This window comes from Aegilops tauschii, chromosome 7 (genome assembly GCF_002575655.3).
Source record: "Aegilops tauschii subsp. strangulata cultivar AL8/78 chromosome 7, Aet v6.0, whole genome shotgun sequence".
Taxonomy (NCBI): domain Eukaryota; kingdom Viridiplantae; phylum Streptophyta; class Magnoliopsida; order Poales; family Poaceae; genus Aegilops; species Aegilops tauschii.
The window spans coordinates 555,681,968-555,703,018 of record NC_053041.3 but is presented as its reverse complement, the minus strand read 5'-3'; the positions used below and the strand labels follow the sequence as shown (position 1 = coordinate 555,703,018).

At 45.2% G+C, this 21,051-nt stretch overlaps 2 protein-coding genes and 1 non-coding gene across 3 annotated transcripts; all 3 read right to left on the bottom strand.

Moving 5' to 3' along the window:
- Positions 1-4,098: 4,098 nt before the first annotated feature.
- On the bottom strand, positions 4,099-5,864 carry LOC109782289 (F-box protein At5g07610-like). Its single transcript, XM_073505155.1, has one exon. The coding sequence runs from the start codon at positions 5,724-5,726 to the stop codon at positions 4,509-4,511; it is 1,218 nt and encodes a 405-aa protein (XP_073361256.1). The 5' UTR covers positions 5,727-5,864; the 3' UTR covers positions 4,099-4,508.
- Positions 5,865-8,858: 2,994 nt separating this feature from the next.
- On the bottom strand, positions 8,859-11,544 carry LOC109782288 (cytochrome B5). Its single transcript, XM_020340888.4, has 3 exons — positions 11,075-11,544; positions 10,875-10,941; positions 8,859-9,390 (listed from the first exon to the last, which is right to left on the bottom strand). The coding sequence occupies exons 1-3, from the start codon at positions 11,393-11,395 to the stop codon at positions 9,107-9,109; spliced, it is 672 nt and encodes a 223-aa protein (XP_020196477.2). The 5' UTR covers positions 11,396-11,544; the 3' UTR covers positions 8,859-9,106.
- LOC120970025 (U2 spliceosomal RNA) lies at positions 10,132-10,325 on the bottom strand. The gene has a single exon (XR_005764796.1). It is a non-coding gene; the product is annotated as a U2 spliceosomal RNA (small nuclear RNA).
- Positions 11,545-21,051: the final 9,507 nt, after the last annotated feature.

Sequence of the window (21,051 nt, the reverse complement as noted above, 5' to 3'; positions counted from 1 at the left end):
GAGGCACCCCAAGTAGGAGGAATCCTACTTGGGGTCCTCCCCAACTCGGCCTTCCCCCTTTCCTTATTTTCGGAGGGGGGAAAGGAAGAGGAAGGAGAGAAGGAAAGGGGGGGGGGGCGAACCCCCTCTTTCCCTTCTCCAATTCGGCCTCCTTCCTTGGGGGCACCCCTTGTGGGCTGGTGTGCTCCCCTCCTATGGCCCATATGGCCCATATCTTTCCCCCGGGGGTTCCGGTAACCCCCCCGGTACTCCGATAAATACCCGATACTATCCGGAACACTTTCCGGTGTCCGAATACTATCATTTTACCTCTCGACCACTTTGAGACTCCTCGTCATGTCCATGATCTCATTCGGGACTCCGAACAACATTCGGTCACCAAATCACATAACTCATATAATACTAAATCGTCATCGAACGTTAAGCGTGCAGACCCTACGGGTTCGAGAACCATGTAGACATGACCGAGACACCACTCCGGTCAATAACCAATAGCGGAACCTAGATGCTCATATTGGCTCCCACATATTATACGAAGAACTTTATCGGTCGAACCGTTATGAAAACATACGTTATTCCTTTGTCATCGGTATGTTACTTGCCCGAGATTCCTTCGTCGGTATCCTCATACCTAGTTTAATCTCGTTACCGACAAGTCTCTTTACTCGTTCCGTAATACATCATCTTGTAACTAACTCATTAGTCACTTTGCTTGCAAGGCTTCTTATGATGTGCATTACCGAGAGGGCCCAGAGATACCTCTCCGATACTCGGAGTGACAAATCCTAATCTCGATCTATGCCAACCCAACAAACACCTTCGGAGATACCTGTAGAGCATCTTTATAATCACCCAGTTACATTGTGACGTTTGATAGCACACAAGGCATTCTTCCGGTATCCGAGAGTTGCATAATCTCATAGTCGAAGGAATATGTATTTGACATGAAGAAAGCAATAGCAATAAAACTGAACAATAATTATGCTAAGCTAACAGATGGGTCTTGTCCATCACATCATTCTCCTAATGATGTGATCCCGTTATCAAATGACAACTCATGTCCATGGTTAGGAAACCTTAACCATCTTTGATCAACGAGCTAGTCTAGTAGAGGCTCACTAGGGACACAATATTTGTCTATGTATTCACACATGTATTTAGGTTTATGATCAATACAATTCTAGCATGAATAATAAACATTTATCATAAAATAAGGAAATATAAAATAACAACTTTATTATTACCTGTAGGGCATATTTCCTTCACTTCCTCGACCACCGGAGATCGTTGTCGCCATTCCATCGCGTTCGGGTCCTCCCCGAGCCCAACGAGACACCCTGCGGCCTCCCTGTGAGCATCTGCTTCGATTCCCCCTCCCCCTGCCTTTCCGCGTTCCCTAGCTGCCATCCCCGCCATGGTCGAAGCTCCCTGAGGGTTCTGTCAAGAGTCGGTGTCCATGTATAAATAAACCAGCATTTGTTGCTGGAGAAAATGATCAAATGAGAATCTGGCATCAGTTGTCTGAAACCTACTCTGTTTTATCTCCTCTGTTCTTTCTCGTTTCAGTCACATGGAGAGGAAGCAGGCTGACGACTAACATATTACACCTTCCACGAGGGCCGTCCCATGCGTCGGCGGCAGATCTTTTAAAAGATCCGCCGCCTCAGCAGTCGTAGATCTGGCACGATCCATTGCAACAAATGCAGTGTTTCAAAACCTTTTGCAGCAGAGTTCATGTTGCAGAAACATTTGCAACAAAGAGTGTTGTAGATTTTTTTCATCTTCACCTTTTTGCAACATAGATGATGTTGCGAAAAGGACTTCTGCAACATGGATGTTGCAGAACTTTTTTCCAATGAAAGATGATGTCACAACAACACCGTCGTCGTGCAGCTCCGTCGTTGTTGCATAAACTCGTTAGCGTGCGGCGGCACGGTTGGACACAGACAATTTTGTTGTTGATGTGGCAGATTTTTTCCGTCCTTACTTTTTTGCAACATGGGAGTCGCTGCGGAAGAAATTTTGCAACACATATGATGTTGTAGAAAACTTTCTCCGCCACACGCACATGCATCGCACAAAAACGCTAGAAATCATACTAGATGAACCCATGCAAGACACGTGTCGAAAGGAGGAGACGGCAGACACCTCGCCCAAGCATTTCCCCTTCCACAAACACTCAGTTTAAAAAAATGATAAGCATTACACTTACCGATAGCGAGTTGCGGACATATGATTCAGCATTTTCATAATCAAAGCAATTGTTTAGAACTCGACTCACTGCAAACAGAACCTCCCCAACCGCGTTCCTGGCAATCACTCCGGCAGCAGCAAGGCCACTGTTCAGTGGAAACACCGCGTGACCGCTTATTTTGATACAACTACAACATTCCTTTTTAGTATCAACTACAACATTTCTATAACATGTAGTACCCATATTCCAAAAGCATGATTACTTTTTTTCTTCCTTAAAATATACTCCCTCCGTTCCAAACAGCACTTAATATGGAACGGAGGGAGTAATTAACAAAAAATGTTTAGATTCATCCAGTAGAAACCTTTAGATTTGTCATCGAAAATAGTTTCATTGTACACCTTTTTATTGTATTTTATACTAACATATACATATAAAAAGTAGAAGCCAAAATTGTATCTTGAAAACTAGTGAGGGAGTAGTAACAAAGAGGTTCTATCTAGAAACATCTGTGCGAATTCAAGACCTAGAGCGATAAAAACAGAAATAAAACAAACATCCATTGAGAACTGTGTTCCCCAGACAGAATTATTTAGCAGGAGCATCTGAGCATGTACAATGCTTGATGATGGTGTAACCGCCTCGATGCGAAATCATATGCATAAATGATACAGCTTGTTCTCAAGCTGAAAACAAGATGCAGCCACCTCCACAAACTATCAAATAAGCAAGTTATGTCCTGTTCTCCCTTACTTCCTAGCTACCCGTCTTTTCTTGGCTCATGCATTTTGTCGACACATGACTGCTTCTTCGAAACGAAAAAATAATTATAAATTTTCTTATTTTTTACAATTGATGACTCTGGTGTTTCCTTCCTAGATTATAAACGATCAGAAATATGGTTACCTCGATTCTGAAATACTCAGAATGCACGCAGTCACCTTCTGGAATTTTAACCACTAAATTGTTGGAAATATTTTGATCACTCTATGGAGAAAGTATATCATTAGATCCATATTGAGAAGACTTCCACACCATGAACTTCTTTTCAGTTTTTATAACATATGGTGGTACGAAGTTGTGATCAGAGTCATGAATCGGAGCCCGCAGAAGTTAGTATTTCAGCGAAGGACGTACTGAATTTACTAATCATTGTTCAGAAGGGTTTGGATGATCCAAATTCACAAACCTTGATCATTACTTACACGTCACAATGCTAGATCATTGCAATAAGATATTAAGATGCTTATACTTCCCAAGTTCCCATGGTTGCAACTACAAAATAAACCACAGTGGTGGGTTGGAAACAGACCATCTGGGGGAGAGGAACGAGACGAAAAATCAAGGGAGTGGGTTCCCGGGAAGTTACAAGGGGTTTTTGGTGCGAGGTCCTGGACCGTGAGATGAAACAGAAATCTGTGTGGAGGCTTGGAGCTGAAACTAGAGAGATACTGTTGCAGAGCCATGACAGGCACAGCCACGCTGTTGCTTCGGTGTCATAGGACGTCGAAACTCAAAATTCAGAAATGCTGCTGCAAAGTTGTACTGGACTGGAGCTTATGCGCAACATTACAGGCATCTTGGTAGAGCAAGAAGCAAGACTACCATGGAAGGCGAACAGTGTCGCTTATTTATGTAAAACTATTTTAAGCTGCCTACCAAACAAAAAGCACAAACTAAGATGGCATATTGCTAGCCTTCTGGAGCACCGTCTGTTCAAGGAAAATAAATCCCTAACAAAACATGAATATCACGATCCAAGCAAAGCTTGCTAATGTTTGATATCAGCATTTTTCTACTTGAAACATGCCACAGGCAAAGAGTTTTTTCTTTTCAAACCATTAGCAGTAGAGAAAATTGACTTCAAAAGTTATACCATTAGCACAGTTTGACATACTATATCGTTAGCAGACAACTGATCATTTACTAAGTCACTGTCCATAAGATGCAAATATAAGTTTAGAATTTAAGTTGCATGATGATCATTGGTCATGTCTTCTACTACATCATCACCATCGCTCAAACACTACGCCAATTTAACCGAATACATGGAGGTAGGAGTTCTCCAAAACCATTGGTATGCAGAAACCAATACAGGCAACAGAAAGTTCAGTACAGACTTTGATAACTAATCACCCAAGTTCACTCCATAGTGAACCACCACACTCGAAATATAAAAGCATGCCTGCTTCAGTCAGATAAAACAATAGCCCAGTTCAAGCAAACATACCAAGTAGACTGTTCCATATATAGCACAAAGAACTAGTGCTTGTCGAAGATCCACTTGTTATAAAGCCACCAACTCAGACAGATGTCAAATTTGCAATGACTGTAACTCTGCATACAATGGCACATATGGCAGATATGGCGGCTGGCCATCTTCCAGATTGGAGATCACTTTGACTTGTCGAAGATCCATATTATAGCACATGAATGTGGTATAACACCCAGCAGTGAAGAATATCGTGTTGCATTCCGGATGAATCGCAATCCAACCAAAATCCATCGCAGCCCATCCAAAACGACCAAGAAGGTAGGCATCCATCCCTCGAAATATGTGTGAAGCTTCGATGCTGTGCTTCAATATCCATTTTCTGCTTTGATAGTCGTTCAGAACATAAACTACCAATCTAATGACACTATCTCCACCTCTCTGAAAATTGGCATAATGCAGCCGGCCCTGCGACCGCTGAATAAAACCGTCAACCAAACCACCAGGGACACTGAAGCTCATCCATGTTTCCCCCTCTGTGTCTACCACAGCTAGATGACTGGATAACCGACGAGCATTGGCTTGAAAATGCAGATAGCCATCAAGAAAGACAAATGTCGACAGACGATCAATGGGCCTAATTTGTTTGTTCCATCTCTGTTCCTTATAAACCCATCCTCCAGTTTGAGACGAATACACTGCCACTCCGGCGATGTGAGGGTGCCAGTTTGGCTCCTGCTCCTCTACCAACTCAAACACATGGAAATGCGGCGACAGGGCTGGGTCGAAGCCCAAACGAGCGGTGGCCACCTCGCTGGTGGCCTTGCCGGAGCTCGGCAACACCACCCACTTCTCCGTGGCGGGATTGCACACGACGTAACGGGACTCTTCACCCTCGGCGGAGGCGTCGCACCAGCGGCAGAGGAGGAGGCCGTTGCAGCAGTCCAACAGATGGATGCGCTCATGGTTGGGCAGGAAGGAGCAAGAGGTGTCGATCGGAGGGCACCGTTTCCCCGGGAAACTGGTGAAGTGGAGAGGTGGTTGCAGAAACCACTCGACGGTGTACTTGTTGTCGTAGAAGAAGCCGGCCGGGGTTTGGGGGAGCCTTTTGCGGTGGTAGGGGTGGTCGATGAGGGCCAGCCAGTGGCTGGAGACGCACCTGAAGCGGAAGAGCGACTTGGCGGGGACGCGCGAGAGGATCTCGACGAGGAGATCGTCGGTGAGCCTGTCGGTCGCCGTCCCGCTCTGCTTCGTGTACCGGGCATGAGGAGAAGCGCGACCTTCCTCCCCCGGGTGAGAGCTCTCTGCGGGGACCGACATGGAGGCGGGAGGCGGGAGGCGGCAGGATACGGCGGCGACGCCGTCGAGCTAGAGGGACGGAGAATGAAACCTACGTCTGAGGATCCCCATCCCCTAGTCGACGGGAGTGAGGCCGAGGCTTAACAGATTGGGGCCGTCCAGCGCCAGTACATGGGCTCAGCCGTGTCACAACTAAACTGAATTGGAAGAATAGGACCTGCATATACAAACATAAGACATTTCGTTTCTCTCTCTCAAAAAAATAAAATAAGACATTGACGTTTTGATTCTGAAGGAAATGGTGAAGGCGAATTGTTTGGGAAATTCTACCGCACGACGGTTTTGGCTCAATTAAGTAGATCAAAGATGAATTACCAGAAAATATCAGATCAATCTTCCACATAAGAATGGCACTGCCAAAGGAAAGAGGGCATTTTAATTCTAATCCGTTTCCATAAGATAATTAGGGGGGAAAACCATAAGTGGACTTCGTTCTAACGCCGGTTATGAAAATAACTTCACTTTCTATACGAAATGGGTTTGAACTAGAGGCATGTGATATATGTGTCCAAATATAAAATTTTGAAAATTTTGGTGGAGCTTGGAAATGTGATGAAATAAATATGTGCCAAGTTTGGAAGTCTACCTTGGTGTCGAAATTGAAATGGGGATTTGGAAAGATTTGAACTGAAATTGGAAGATCAATTAAATAAAATACTAGGAAGTCTCAAATTGAAATTTTGAAAAAAAAAATACTAATATTAATCATTTGAGGTGAAATAACTATGGCACGATGACATGAAATGCAAAATAGAAATATTACAATAGAATTGTGCAAAATATCTTGTTTTAAAACTGGGTTGTTATAGTAGTATGACAGATTATGTCATTTTGGTAGCATGCTTGATGATTACACCATGTGTAGTATGTCAGTATGGTAGATGTGGTAGTGTGTTGAATTTCATGATCTGTCAATGCTAGTTCGATAAATGTGCTAGTGTGTTGAGTTTGAAGATGGTTCATCTGTATTATGCATTGTGTTTGTTCAGTAGTCCCGATGTATATCCGTTGTAGGACATGACCATCGACACCAAAGACCTTAGTCAGGCCATTGTTCTGTCCGAGAACCAGTTTTTTTTTTTTTGAGAATCACCAGGGGGAGTTTCCCCACCTGAATATATTACTCAAAGTGACCAGAATGCCAGAGTGGTGATCCAGTTTATAAGGGAAACCGGATCAAAAACCTTAACAAATTGTCCGAGAACCAGTTATGTACCTCCTATGTTGAGTACTCCTAGCCCTATCCGAGCAGAGGCCTCCTGATACAAATGTGTTTGAGGGGCCTATTGAGCAACCATCTTTTGCGGTGGCGATGCCTGCGACAGCTACTAAGGTGGCCATTAGGGCTGCAAAGGCACCAATTCAGGTATTTGGGAAAGAGAACACAATGAAATGGCAGCCTTTACTGTCCACGTCCATGCTTAACAAGATGTGTGAGATAATAGCCGGTGGGGTGAGGAGTGACAAGGGCTTCAAGGAGGTGCACCTCAACGTTGTTGCCAAGCAGGTCTTTGAGTCATGTGGCGCAAAAGTGACCGCAAACTAGGTCTACATCCACCTCAGGAAGTGGAGAGTCAGATAGATCAAAGTGTCCAAGCTCAAAGAACTTAGCGACGCACAATGGGACTAGGACAGCTTCACAATCCCGTTGGAGGCAGAGCACTACCAAGGCCACGTCGCGATTAGGTAACATACCACTTGTTTTGCTTCTCTAACATGCCAATTACAACTAACAACATTGTGTTCCTTTCTTAGGACCAGTCCAAGGATGCTGAGTTCTCAACACTTTCATCCAGAACTACTCTCAGATGCAAACCATCTTCTCTTGGGGTCTGGCTAGAGGCAAGGATGCCATAGGCTCCAATGAGCCTCTCGGTTCGCCTACACCTGAGTATCCAGAGACCCAGGAGTCGTAGGCCATCATATTTGATGGCCCTGAGAAGGATGGTGTTGATGAACACTGTCCTGGTCATGAGATAAAGAGGAAGACGGGTGACTTGATGGAGGAGTAGCTCAACGTCTTTACCAGCATGAACGATAACATGGAGAGGAGGCATCCGCCATCAAGGAGAGCAAACCTGTTGACGTCCACCCTTCCCTCTACAGCGATGTCATGGACATGAGTGGCTTCATTGATGAGGCTTTGATGGTGGCTCTTGGCCAGCTGCTGGACAACATGGCACAGGGACCTTTTTTTTTAAACAGAAGGCACAGGGTCTTGGGTTCGTTGGAATGTGAGTGCAACATAGTACCCTTTGGCTGGGAAAGCAGTAGAGCATTGATTTGTTTTTCTGAGGCCATTGGTAATTTTTACCTAACTATCTCTGCATAAATGATTTACCATCCTACTGGGGAAAAATAATGAGTGACCAGGTGAGCATTTCCACAATAACGGATCTAAAACAATATGTTGCCTCCCCTGATTGAATTTTCCTATTTGTCAGTAAGGCACACACTTTGTTCTTAATGTGATGCAGATTTCACTCTTAACAACTAGGTCTCGAGTCGTATGACACCACTGACAATCTTTGTTCCAGTTCAGCAATGTCAATAGAAGAGTTTCACAGGCTTGTTTAAGATGTGTTCAGCATCAGGCATCAGCTCTGACCTCTGATGCATGGAGAGAGAACTGCTGTATGATCAATAACCAAAGGATACATATTGTGATTTATGGACGGTAGATGAAGTATGTACCCTGGAGCCTGATCCTATCCTAGATATGGCTGATATAAGCAACACTCAGAACATTGTTCACTCAGAAGCAAATATCTGGTTTGTTTTGATAGTAGTTCACATATATAATATGTTTTGTATATTTTAATATGGACTACATACAAAGTGAAATGAGTGAACAAACACAATAAAATGTGTCCACATACATCCGATTCAGGAAAAAAGTTGGAACATTTTATATTTGTGAATGGAGGAAGTACAAGCGAGCAGCGCTGGCATAATACTAGATCGTGTCACATGTTTTCCTAGAGTTATAGATTGCCCACTGGATCCATGTGTTCTCTTTATGTGCCAAGTGAACAAGTACTAGATCATTTGGAACAACCATCACGCAACTAAGATAAATTCTTGAACAATTGATTGTAAGCGAAAGTAAAGGCAAATGCCCCATTCATACATTTCAGTGTTACTGTCATGGTTTGTGTTACAGGTAGGCCAGCAAATTTTCAGTATGTTGGGTGAAATATGCCTAGTACTTTCAACCTTCATCAAGAAACCTCCATCAAGAGCAAATGATTCTATGACCAAGTTTACGCTCCTTAAATGTATCGCTGCAGCAACACTAGTGACGTAAAAATGTGCAATGATATGAATCTTCTCCGAATTTACTAGCTCTCGGCCACGAAGGTTAGGTAGTACCAAGCTACAAAGGCCAGGACAAGCATGCATAAAGGGAGCACGAAGTCCAGAAATGTGTTTGGAGCAGGAGAGCCTTTGTTCCTCTTCATTGTTCTGGAATCTGGAAGCACATCACTGCCACCAACTGTGGCGTCCTTCGTTGCACTGGGAGGCACAAAGTCCTCGATGCTTCCAATCAGGTAGCTGCTCATCATGCTGATGGCTGATGTGCTGTGGCCCACATCTTCAAAAGCCTCCGTGGCATCCCCAGAGGCTTCAAGAATTGATCAAACATGGATGAAATAAAATTGAACAACTCATCAGTAATTTGGTATGCCCATTTCAGATGGATCACTTTGAAAGCCATGCCAGGTGTGTAAGTATCACAGTTATTGTCCATTGGTTAAACTATTATAACATGTGTTTAAAGAGGCAATAAGTTATCATGGAACTAATGCAGCTGTTGAAAGAATAAAAGGCTAGTGTGATTAATGAGGCTTGACGATATTTTTAGCGATAGGCTTGACGATTTTACAGTGGAACGCAAACATTTGCAAGAAAAGAAAACATGCTAATTTCCGTAAGTTGGTGGACGCGGCTTTTTGGAACATGGGGGGTGGGGGGGGGGGGGGGGGGGGGGGGCATTCCCCAACTGTTTTTTTCTCTGTCCTGTGATCCACTAAACTTTATTCATGATGTTGGCCCATTTACTTCGCTGAGGGAAAACAAATGATATAATAGTGTAGGCTGTAGGCATAGTAAGAAAATAGAGCCAGCGAAACAACATTGGGTATGCTAGCAGCGTTCAGGGCTCTGGGCGCACTTTGAAAAACATATCAGCGTTCTTAATTTTACCTTTGATGCATCTACAACAAGTTCAGAAACACAATGACTGCCCGAATGGCGATTTAGTTGCAACAAGTTGTGCCAAACAGGCGAATTTGACTGTCCAGCAAAAAAATATGACAATTCTTTCAGGGAAATTTGAAATTAGTTTTGACTAGGGTGCGCCTGCCAGGGCTGTAGTGGCAGGCTGTAGTGCAACGCCTAGGCAACACCTAAGGGCCCCAGTGGCAAGCCACTGTGGCGGACCCTCCCCACAAAAAAATAAATTTAATATCATTGTGAGGATATACCTCACATATCAGATATTAAACTGATAAGAACAGATACTACACTTGATCTTAGCCAAAAGGCCGAGAAAGGTATGATTTCTACGTTGCCCTGCCCCTCCTTTTATATCTCCATCGTTCACCTCCCTGCTCTCCACCAGCGAGGTGGTACTAAACGAAAGAACGGAGAGAGTCCGTGCTTCACTCGGGCGAACCAGCCGCCTATGCGCCTCTCGTTCGTTTGGGCATCATCAGGCCCGGTAAGAACACCACGGTAGCAATGCTTCCACGGCCCAGTAGCCTGCCCCCAATGGATTTTCCCTGTAATACTGGGCCGTGGAAGGGTGTGGTATTTCTCAAAAACAAAAAAAAAAAAAAAATGCGGGGTGTGGTTGGGATTCCATCCTCTCCTAGCACCATGTCAGAATGAGCATTTTCGATATGTTGGTCTCCTATATTTCCAACTATTCTGGTTGACCTTTTCCAAGTCTCAACTACTGAAGTTAACCTATATTGATGCTTTTTAACAAATCAGTAGTACCTTTTTTTTTCAGGAAACAAGAAAGCAGTAGTAACATGACAATGAGCAGGCAATGGATGATTCAGAATTAAAGCAGAAGAAGCAGACAATTGATGGGTTTTGTACCAGATGCATGGAGGAGGACATCCTCTCCGCCGGGGTGGTCCTCGAGGAATTTGGTCACATCGTACACCTGAAAGGCAACAGAATCAGAGGAAAATGGGAGAGGATCAGAGAAACAGCCAGATCAAGAAAGCCAGTCCAGATCTCCTGACCAACGGAACCTAAAGACGAAGAATGAGGATTCCTCTCCTGCCCCTGACAACCTTGCCATGGATGACGACCCAGCAGTCCTTCGTGGATGCGTGGAGCGAGACATCCGACGGAGAGAAGAGCTGCTTCTCGGTCTCGGTCTCCTCCGCCATTGATAGACCAGGCGCTCGCTTCGACCAGCTGTTCGTGATGGGGAGCGGAGCGGGGGAGAGATATCGACGGGATGGAAGAAGACGGCGCTGGGCCGAGATAGGAGGAGGGGATCTCGGACGAAGCAGAGCTGAGCACACCAAGAGAGCTCGCTGCTCGTCTTGGTCCGCGGTTGGTCGCCAGTTGGTGGCCGGCCGCGAGGAGAGACAACGCTGTGGGAACATGTTTTTTTTTCAAAGCTATTTGTAGCGAAAATGCAAGACCGACGCAGAGTAAAATAGTGTCAGTGGGAAGCGTTCCTACTATCCGTAGAAAGCCGCATGTGTTTATATTGATCGATGGCAAGAAGAGCCCTTGCCGTGGCTTACAAGTTTCACCTGATCGCTAGGATCCAGGTTCGGTACAGGAGGATAGAGATAGAAGTTGTTACGGGAGGGAGAGAAGATAAATAGTTGAGATTACAATATATCTCTAATTCTAACACCCTCCCTTAATCTCAACTATCGTACATTAAGATTCTTCTTGAATTCTTCGAACGACTTGACTGGTAAAGCTTTAGTGAATCCATCTGCAACTTGATCTCTGGAAGGAATGAATCGTATGTTCAACTTCTTTTCTGCAACTCTCTCTCTTACAAAATGAAAGTCAATTTCTATATGCTTGGTTCTACCATGAAATACTGGGTTTGCAGAAAGATATGTGGCTCCTAGATTGTCACACCACAAACATGACACACGATGCTGCTTAATTCCCAATTCATTGAGCAACGATTCAACCCAAATGATTTTAGCAGTAGCATTAGCTAGTGACTTGTATTCAGCTTCAGTACTTGACCTGGATACTGTGGCTTGTTTCCTAGCACTCCAAGAAAGGAGATTAGAACCAAAAAATACTGCAAACCCTCCAGTTGATCTCCTGTCATCACTGCATCCTGCCCAGTCAGCGTCAGAGAAGGCACTAACAAGAGTGGAGTTGGAGCGTTTAACTTGAAGGCCTAAACTCACAGTATGTTTTATATACCGTACAATTCTCTTAACAGCTGTCCAATATACAGTAGTGGGTGCATGAAGATACTGACAAACCTTGTTAACAGCAAAGAAAATATCTGGTCTTGTCAGTGTCAAGTACTGTAGGGCTCCTACTGCACTTCTGTATCTTGTGATTTCTTCCTCCTTAAGCGGATCGCCTTAAAATCTGAGAGTTTTTCTGAAGAGGATAATGGTGTAGGTGAAGGCTTACAATCTTTCATCCCCATACGAGCTAGAAGTTCAGTGACATATTTTTCTTGGTTCAGTGTTATGCCATCTTGAATCTTCTTTACTTCAATGCCCGAGAAGAAGTGTGGATCACCAAGATCTTTCAAAGCAAACTCTGAGCTTAAATCATGAAGAAGGGCATTAGTAGCACTTTGTGAGGAGTTTGCAACTATGATATCATCAACATATACTAATACAAATATAGTTATGTTTGCCTTGTTGTAGATGAACAATGAAGTGTCGGCCTTAGATGCAACAAAGCCTACACGCCTTAATTGAGAGCTTAACCTTGAGTACCATGCCCTTGGTGCTTGTTTCAGGCCATAAAGTGCCTTATCAAGCTTGCACACATGATGAGGTGCCTTCTTATCTACATACCCAGGTGGTTGCCTTATGTAAACCTCCTCTTCCAGAACACCATGCAAAAACGCGTTCTGAACGTCTAGCTGTCTCAAGCTCCATCCCCTGGACACAGAAATAGCTAACACAAGTCTAATAGTTGTAGCTTTGACAATAGGACTGAAAGTATCTTCATAGTCCAAACCATAGCGTTGTTTGAAACCTTTTGCAACCAAACGAGCCTTATACCTGTCAATGGAGCCATCTGCTTTTCTTTTGATTCTGTAAACCCACTTACAGTCAATGATATTTTTACCTCTTTTCTCTGGTACAAGATGCCAAGTCTTGTTCCTCATAAGCGCTGAATATTCATCATCCATTGCATTTTTCCATTTGGGATCTCCAAGTGCATCTTCCAATTTTGTTGGTTCTCCTGCGATACACAACATACCATATGGAACAGTACCATCAGTTCAGACTTTTGGATTTCTTATACCTTTTTGCGACCGAGTCATGACACGTGAAGTTGTAACTTGTTGGGGCTGACTTCGACGTGCATGTGCTGGTCATGCTACAGGAGATGGCGCAGAAGACTCCGGCACAGAAGATCCGGAAGAGTGCCCATACTCGTTTTCCATAGCAGATCCCGTGGCCTGAGGTGTGTCTGATCCACTAGAGTATATGGCTGCAGAAGATCCGCCGCTGATCGCTGGCGCACACACATGGGACGGGGATCCCGATGCGGACCCCACCAAATCTCCTGTGGCTCCACTGATCGCTGGCGCATGCGCATGGGATGGGGATCCCGACGCGGACCCCACCAAGTCTGTCGCTATCGCATGCTCGCGCGTGGGACGCGGTGTGGAGCGCGGCTCGTCCGCATGTGATGACGTGGCGCCTGCTGATTGGTGCGGCAGGAGGAATCCAGGCGCGCGGCTCGGCGCGTATCTGCGCTTCGGATCCGAGGCAGTCAGACGAACAGGAGTTCCAGGTGACTCCGGATCCGCCTCGTGCTCCGCGCCAGCTTCGTCCTCTTCTGGTGCATGCAATATAGGCTCATTTTCTGCAAAAATTTGATCATTTTCTCCACCAATTTCTGCTCCGGTTTCTGCTGCATGATCCTGCACACATGGAGGCACACTCCTACTAGTAGGATCATCAGTTGGATTAATACAATTGTCGCCCCCATGATCAGAGTTTTGGAGATGTGGTGGAAGGAGAAGGATTGCTTATTTGAGAAGTGCTCCGGCATTGGGATGAAGGGACTCAAAAGGAAATACCGACTCATCAAATACTACATCACGAGAGATATAGACCCTGCCAGTAGAAACATCTAGGCATTTGAATCCTTTGTGAATGGGACTATACCCAAGAAACACGCATTTCTTTGAACGGAAAGCAAGCTTGCGTGTATTATACGGTCGAAGGTTGGGCCAGCAAGCACAACCAAATACACGGTCGAAGGTAGCGACTTGTAGTCAGGAGAGATGCCAAAGAGGCGTGTGATGGGAGTTTCAAAATTTATGACCTTGTTGGGTAGTAAGTTGATGAGATATGTGGCAGTTAAGAAGGCTTCATCCCAGAATTTTAGTGGCATAGATGAATTTGCTAGTAGAGTTAGCCCTACTTCAACAACATGGCGATGCTTCCTTTCAGCGGAGCCATTATGTTGATGTGCATGAGGACATGCAACATGATGTGAGACGCCAAGTTCTTGAAAGAAGGAATTTAGTTTCCTGTATTCACCTCCCCAGTCGGTTTGCATGGCGATGACTTTAGTATTTAGTTTGCGCTCAACAAGATTTTGGAAGTTCTTGAAAACTTGAAATACTTCGGATCGTTTCTTGAGGAGGTAGATCCATGTAAACTTGCTATAGTCGTCAATAAAACTAACATAATATGAGTGTCTACCAACGAAGGTGGGGGCTGGCCCCCACACATCTGAAAACACAAGTTGCAATGGTGCAGTGGAAATACTGGTAGATATGGGATATGGCAACTGATGACTTTTAGCTTGTTGACATGGATCACAAACAGACTCAATATTGGACTCATGAGAGTACGAAAGATTATTCTTGCTAAGAACAAATTTAACAATAACTGACGAAGGATGACCTAGTCTACTATGCCACTTTGATGATGAAGGCTTGACAGCTACGAAAGCCTGTTTATTTGATGGTGTCGATGAAGATATGAGCGGGTAGAGACCTCCCACGCATCTGCCCCTAAGAAGTATTCTCCTCGTGTCCAAGTCCTTTACCAAAAAGAAATATGGATGGAGTTCAATGAGAACACGATTATCAAGGGTAAATCTATGAACAGAAAGGAGATTCTTTGATGTTGTGGGCACATATAGAACTTTTTTAAGATGCAAGTTTTTCATGGGGGTTTTAACAATTGAACTACCAACGTGAGTGATTTTCATATCAGATCCACTTGCTGTGTGCACTTGGTCATGTCCACGGTAATTGTCTCTGACTGTCAGCTTGTCGAGTTCCCCTGTAATATGATTAGTGGCACCGGAGTCCGCATACCAGTTTGTGTCGATGCCGTAGGAGTCGGTGACGATGTTTGCCTCCTTTTCTTCATACTCATCGTCCTCATAGCAATCCCAACACTCACGGGTGCCCCCGCAGTGATGCTTGAGGCATATTTGGCACTCGGGATAGTCCCAGTGTTGTGGACGTTGCTGCTGCTGTTGTTGGGGACGACCACCTCTCCTGTTGCCGCCGCTTGAAGAAGAGGAGGAGGGCGAGCGTCTCCCTCGACCGCGGCCTCTGTTGCCGCGCCCACGCCCTCTGCCACGAGGCTGACCACGCCCCCTGTACACCAGGTTCACGGAGGTGTTGAAGCCAGCTTCTGGACCGTCGCCTAGCATCTCTACCCGTTGATCGAAGGCAGCGATCTGGGCAAAGAGTTCTGTAAGTGCATCTAGTGCCCCTTAGTGATTTTGGTGTATTGAAGACTTATAGGTTAAGGGACTGATGTGTTTATGAGTGTACACAGGTCTATAAGTCTATGAGGAGTTTGATATTTACAGAGAAAGTCGACCCCTAAAAATGAATGTCTTCGACTGAAGACTTTGGATCTCTGAAGAATTTCTGAAGACTTTGAAAGTGAAGAAGTTGGTGTGACCTTGAAGACTTGGTATTCATTCGAGGAACATGAAGCGTGAAGACTTTTGTTTTCGTAGTTTCATTTTCTCTTTCTTGAGTCATAGGAAACAATGTACTGTTAAAGGGGGTCGAGGAAATACTAAGGAAAAATTTCCATGTGATGCTTAACTCAAAATCCTACACCTACCAATTCCTTCGGGTGAAGCCATTGGAAATCTCATACAGTTCAGTCAATTTCTTCAGTGACAGAGATGAAGTTCTTCTGGTCTCTGAGGAATTTGTTCTAACTGAGGAGTTAGGAATTCGCCAGTGCGGATTGCCTACACAGTGAGGAACATGATAGCCCTGAGGTATTTGATACTCAAAATTCCGACCGTTGCTGTGCTACGCGCCAGCTGTCCCAAAATATCTACCCACCTAACGGTCATATCATTGAAGAGCATTTATGTCTTATCATGTCGGGTTTCTCCCTAGGCTATAAATAGCCCCCCCTACAACCACTAGCTAGTTGGCTGCTCCGGAGAAACTGACACTTGTCATTTGAGAGCATCCCATCCTCCGAGGACTTTGAGCGAAAATCATCAAGTGAGGTAAATCCAAACCCAAACACCTACAAACCCAAAGTGATTGAGCATCACTGAAGAGATTGATCTTGCGTAGATCCGATGCTTGTTACCTTTGAAGACTGTGCTTCTTCCAGACGGTTAGGCGTCATGGTCTAGAGCATCCAAGAGGAAATTGTGGATCGCCGAGTGACCGAGTTTGTGAAGGTTTGGAAATCACCTGAAGACTTACCACGAGTGATTGGGCGAGGTCTGTGTGACCTTAGCTCAAGGAGAATACGGTGAGGACTATGTGTCCTCAGGTTTAAATACCTAGCCGCTCCAACCAGACGTACAACTGACACAGCAGTTGGAACTGGTCTACCAAATCATTGTCTTCACCAAGCTTACTGGTTCTATTTCCTCAACTCTTTCATTTCCTCATCTCCGTGTTGTGTGTCTGTTCATATCTATTCAAAGACTTTGACTGAAGACTTTCTCAATTTCCTCAGTTCAATTTCTTCAGTCTGTTTGTCTTCATCCTGTGTTATCCTGTGTTTACACTTTCTGTACTCTGTGCCTGTCTTCATTTCATCATGATGACCATGCTTGTGTTCTGTTATGTTTACATCTGAGTACTTATTCCACTGCAAGTAGTTCTTCGCTTAGGAATTTCCTCACCCGCAAATTCCTCAGTGAAAAATTCAGAAAAATTGCCTATTCACCCCCTGATACATCTCCAACGTATCTATAATTTTTGATTGTTCCATGCCATATTATATTCTGTTTTGGACATTATTGGGCTTTATTATACACTTTTTTATTATTTTTGGGACTAAACTATTAACCGGAGGCCCAGCCCAGAATTGCTATTTTTTTTGCCTATTTCAGAGTTTCGCAGAAAAAGAATATCAAACGGAGTCCAAACGGAATGAAACCTTCGGGAACGTGATTTTCGGAACGAACGTGATCCACAGGACTTGGACCCTACGTCAAGACATCGACCAGGAGGGCACGAGGTAGGGGGGCGCGCCTACCCCCCAGGGCGCACCCTCCACCCTCGTGGGCCCCCTGTTGCTCCACCGACGTAATCCTTCCTCCTATATATACCTACGTACCCCCAAACTACCAGATACGGAGCCAAAAACCTAATTCCACCGCCGCAACCTTCTGTACCCGTGAGATCCCATCTTGGGGCCTGTTCCGGAGCTCCGCCAGAGGGGGCATCGATCACGGAGGGCTTCTACATCAACACCATAGCCTCTCCGATGATGTGTGAGTAGTTTACCTCAGACCTTCGGGTCCATAGTTATTAGCTAGATGGCTTCTTCTCTCTTTTTGGATCTCAATACAATGTTCTCCCCCTCTCTCGTGGAGATCTATTCGATGTAATCTTCTTTTGCGGTGTGTTTGTTGAGACCGATGAATTGTGGGTTTATGATCAAGTTTACCTATGAAAAATATGCCCTAGAGGCAATAATAAATTGGTTATTGTTATATTTCCTTGTTCATGATAATCGTTTATTATCCATGCTAGAATTGTATTGATAGGAAACTCAGATACATGTGTGGATACATAGACAACACCATGTCCCTAGTAAGCCTCTAGTTGACTAGCTCGTTGATCAATAGATGGTTACGGTTTCCTGACCATGGACATTGGATGTCGTTGATAACGGGATCACATCATTAGGAGAATGATGTGATGGACAAGACCCAATCTTAAGCCTAGCACAAGATCGTGTAGTTCGTTTGCTAAGAGCTTTTCTAATGTCAAGTATCATTACCTTAGACCATGAGATTGTGCAACTCCCGGATACCGTAGGAATGCTTTGGGTGTACCAAACGTCACAACGTAACTGGGTGGCTATAAAGGTGCACTACAGGTATCTTCGAAAGTGTCTGTTGGGTTGGCACGAATCGAGACTGGGATTTGTCACTCCGTGTAAACGGAGAGGTATCTCTGGGCCCACTCGGTAGGACATCATCATAATGCGCACAATGTGACCAAGGAGTTGATCACGGGATGATGTGTTACGGAACGAGTAAAGAGACTTGCCGGTAACGAGATTGAACAAGGTATCGGGATACCGACGATCGAATCTCGGGCAAGTAACATACCGGTAGACAAAGGGAATTGTATACGGGATTGATTGAATCCTCGACATCGTGGTTCATCCGATGAGATCATCGAGGAGCATGTGGGAGCCAACATGGGTATCCAGATCCCGCTGTTGGTTATTGACCGAAGAGTCGTCTCGGTCATGTCTGCGTGTCTCCCGAACCCGTAGGGTCTACACACTTAAGGTTCGGTGACGCTGGGGTTGTAGAGATATTAGTATGCGGTAACCCGAAAGTTGTTCGGAGTCCCGGATGAGATCCCGGACGTCATGAGGAGTTCCGGAATGGTCTGGAGGTAAAGATTTATATATGGGAAGTCTTGTTTTGGTCGCCGGAAAGGTTTCAAGCATTATCGGTATTGTACCGGGAGTGCCGAAAGGGGTCCGGGGGTCCACCAAGGGGTCCACATGCCCCGGGGGGGCACATGGGCTGTGGGGTGTGCGCCTTGGCCTATATGGGCCAAGGGAACCAGCCCCAAGAGGCCCATGCGCCAAGAGATAAGGGAAAGGGAGAGTCCTAAAGGGGGAAGGCACCTCCGAGGTGCCTTGGGGAGGATGGACTCCTCTCTGGCCGCACCCTTCCTTGGAGTAAGGGCCAAGGCTACGCCCCCCTCTCCCTTGGCCCTATATATAGTGGGGGGAAGGGAGGGCAGCAAACCCAAGCCCTGGCGCCTCCCTCTCCCTCCCGTGACACATCTCCCTCCTCCCGCAGCGCTTGGCGAAGCCCTGTTGGAATCCCGCTACTTCCACCACCACGCCGCCGTGCTGCTGGATCTCCATCAACCTCTCCTCCCCCCTTTCTGGATCAAGAAGGAGGAGATGTCGCTGCTCCGTACGTGTGTTGAACGCGGAGGTGCCGTCCGTTCGGCGCTAGGATCATCGGTGATTTGGATCACGACGAGTACGACTCCATCAACCCCGTTCTCTTGAACGCTTTCGCTCACGATCTACAAGGGTATGTAGATGCACTCCTTCCCTCTTGTTGCTAGTAAACTCCATAGATTGATCTTGGTGATGCGTAGAAAATGTTGAATTTCTGCTACGTTCCCCAACAGTGGCATCATGAGCCAGGTCTATGCGTAGATTCTATGCACGAGTAGAACACAAAGTAGTTGTGGGCGTCGATTTTGTCAATTTACTTGCCGTTACTAGTCTTATCTTGATTCGGCGGCATCGTGGGATGAAGCGGCCCGGACCGACCTTACACGTACTCTTACGTGAGACAGGTTCCACCGATTGACATGCACTAGTTGCATAAGGTGGCTAGCGGGTGTCTGTCTCTCCCACTTTAGTCGGATCAGATTCGATGAAAAGGGTCCTTATGAAGGGTAAATAGAAATTGGCATATCACGTTGTGGCTTTTGCGTAGGTAAGAAACATTCTTGCTAGAAACCCATAGCAGCCACGTAAAACATGCAACAACAATTAGAGGACGTCTAACTTGTTTTTGCAGGGTATGCTATGTGATGTGATATGGCCAAAAGGATGTGATGAATGATATATGTGATGTATGAGATTGATCATGTTCTTGTAATAGGAATCACGACTTGCATGTCGATGAGTATGACAACCGGCAGGAGCCATAGGAGTTGTCTTAATTTATTGTATGACCTGCGTGTCAATGAATAACGCCATGTAATTACTTTACTTTATTGCTAACCGTTAGCCATAGTAGTAGAAGTAATAGTTGGCGAGACAACTTCATGAAGACACGATGATGGAGATCATGATGATGGAGATCATGGTGTCATGTCGGTGACGAAGGTGATCATGCCGCGCCTCGAAGATGGAGATCTAAGGCGCAAGATGATATTGGCCATATCACGTCACTTTATGATTTGCATGTGATGTTTATCATGTTTACATCTTATTTGCTTAGAACGACGGTAGCATAAATAAGATGATCCCTCACTAAAATTTCAAGAGACGTGTTCCCCCTAACTGTGCACCGTTGTGAAGGTTCGTTGTTTCGAAGCACCACGTGATGATCGGGTGTGATAGATTCTAACGTTCGAATACAACGGGTGTTGACGAGCCTAGCATGTACAGACATGGCCTCGGAACACATGCGAAACACTTAGGTTGACTTGACGAGCCTAGCATGTATAGACATGGCCTCGGAACACAAGAGACCGAAAGGTCGAACATGAGTCGTATAGTAGATACGATCAACATGGAGATGTTCACCGATGATGACTAGTCCGTCTCACGTGATGATCGGACACGGCCTAGTTTGACTCGGATCATGTATCACTTAGATGACTAGAGGGATGTCTATCTGAGTGGGAGTTCATTAAATAATCAGATGAACTTCATTATCATGAACATAGTCAAGAGGTCTTTGCAAATTATGTCATAGCTTACGCTTTAGCTCTACTATTTAAGATATGTTCCTAGAGAAAATTTAGTTGAAAGTTGATAGTAGCAATTATGCGGACTGGGTCCGTAAACTGAGGATTGTCCTCACTGCTGCACAGAAGGCTTATGTCCTTAATGCACCGCTCGGT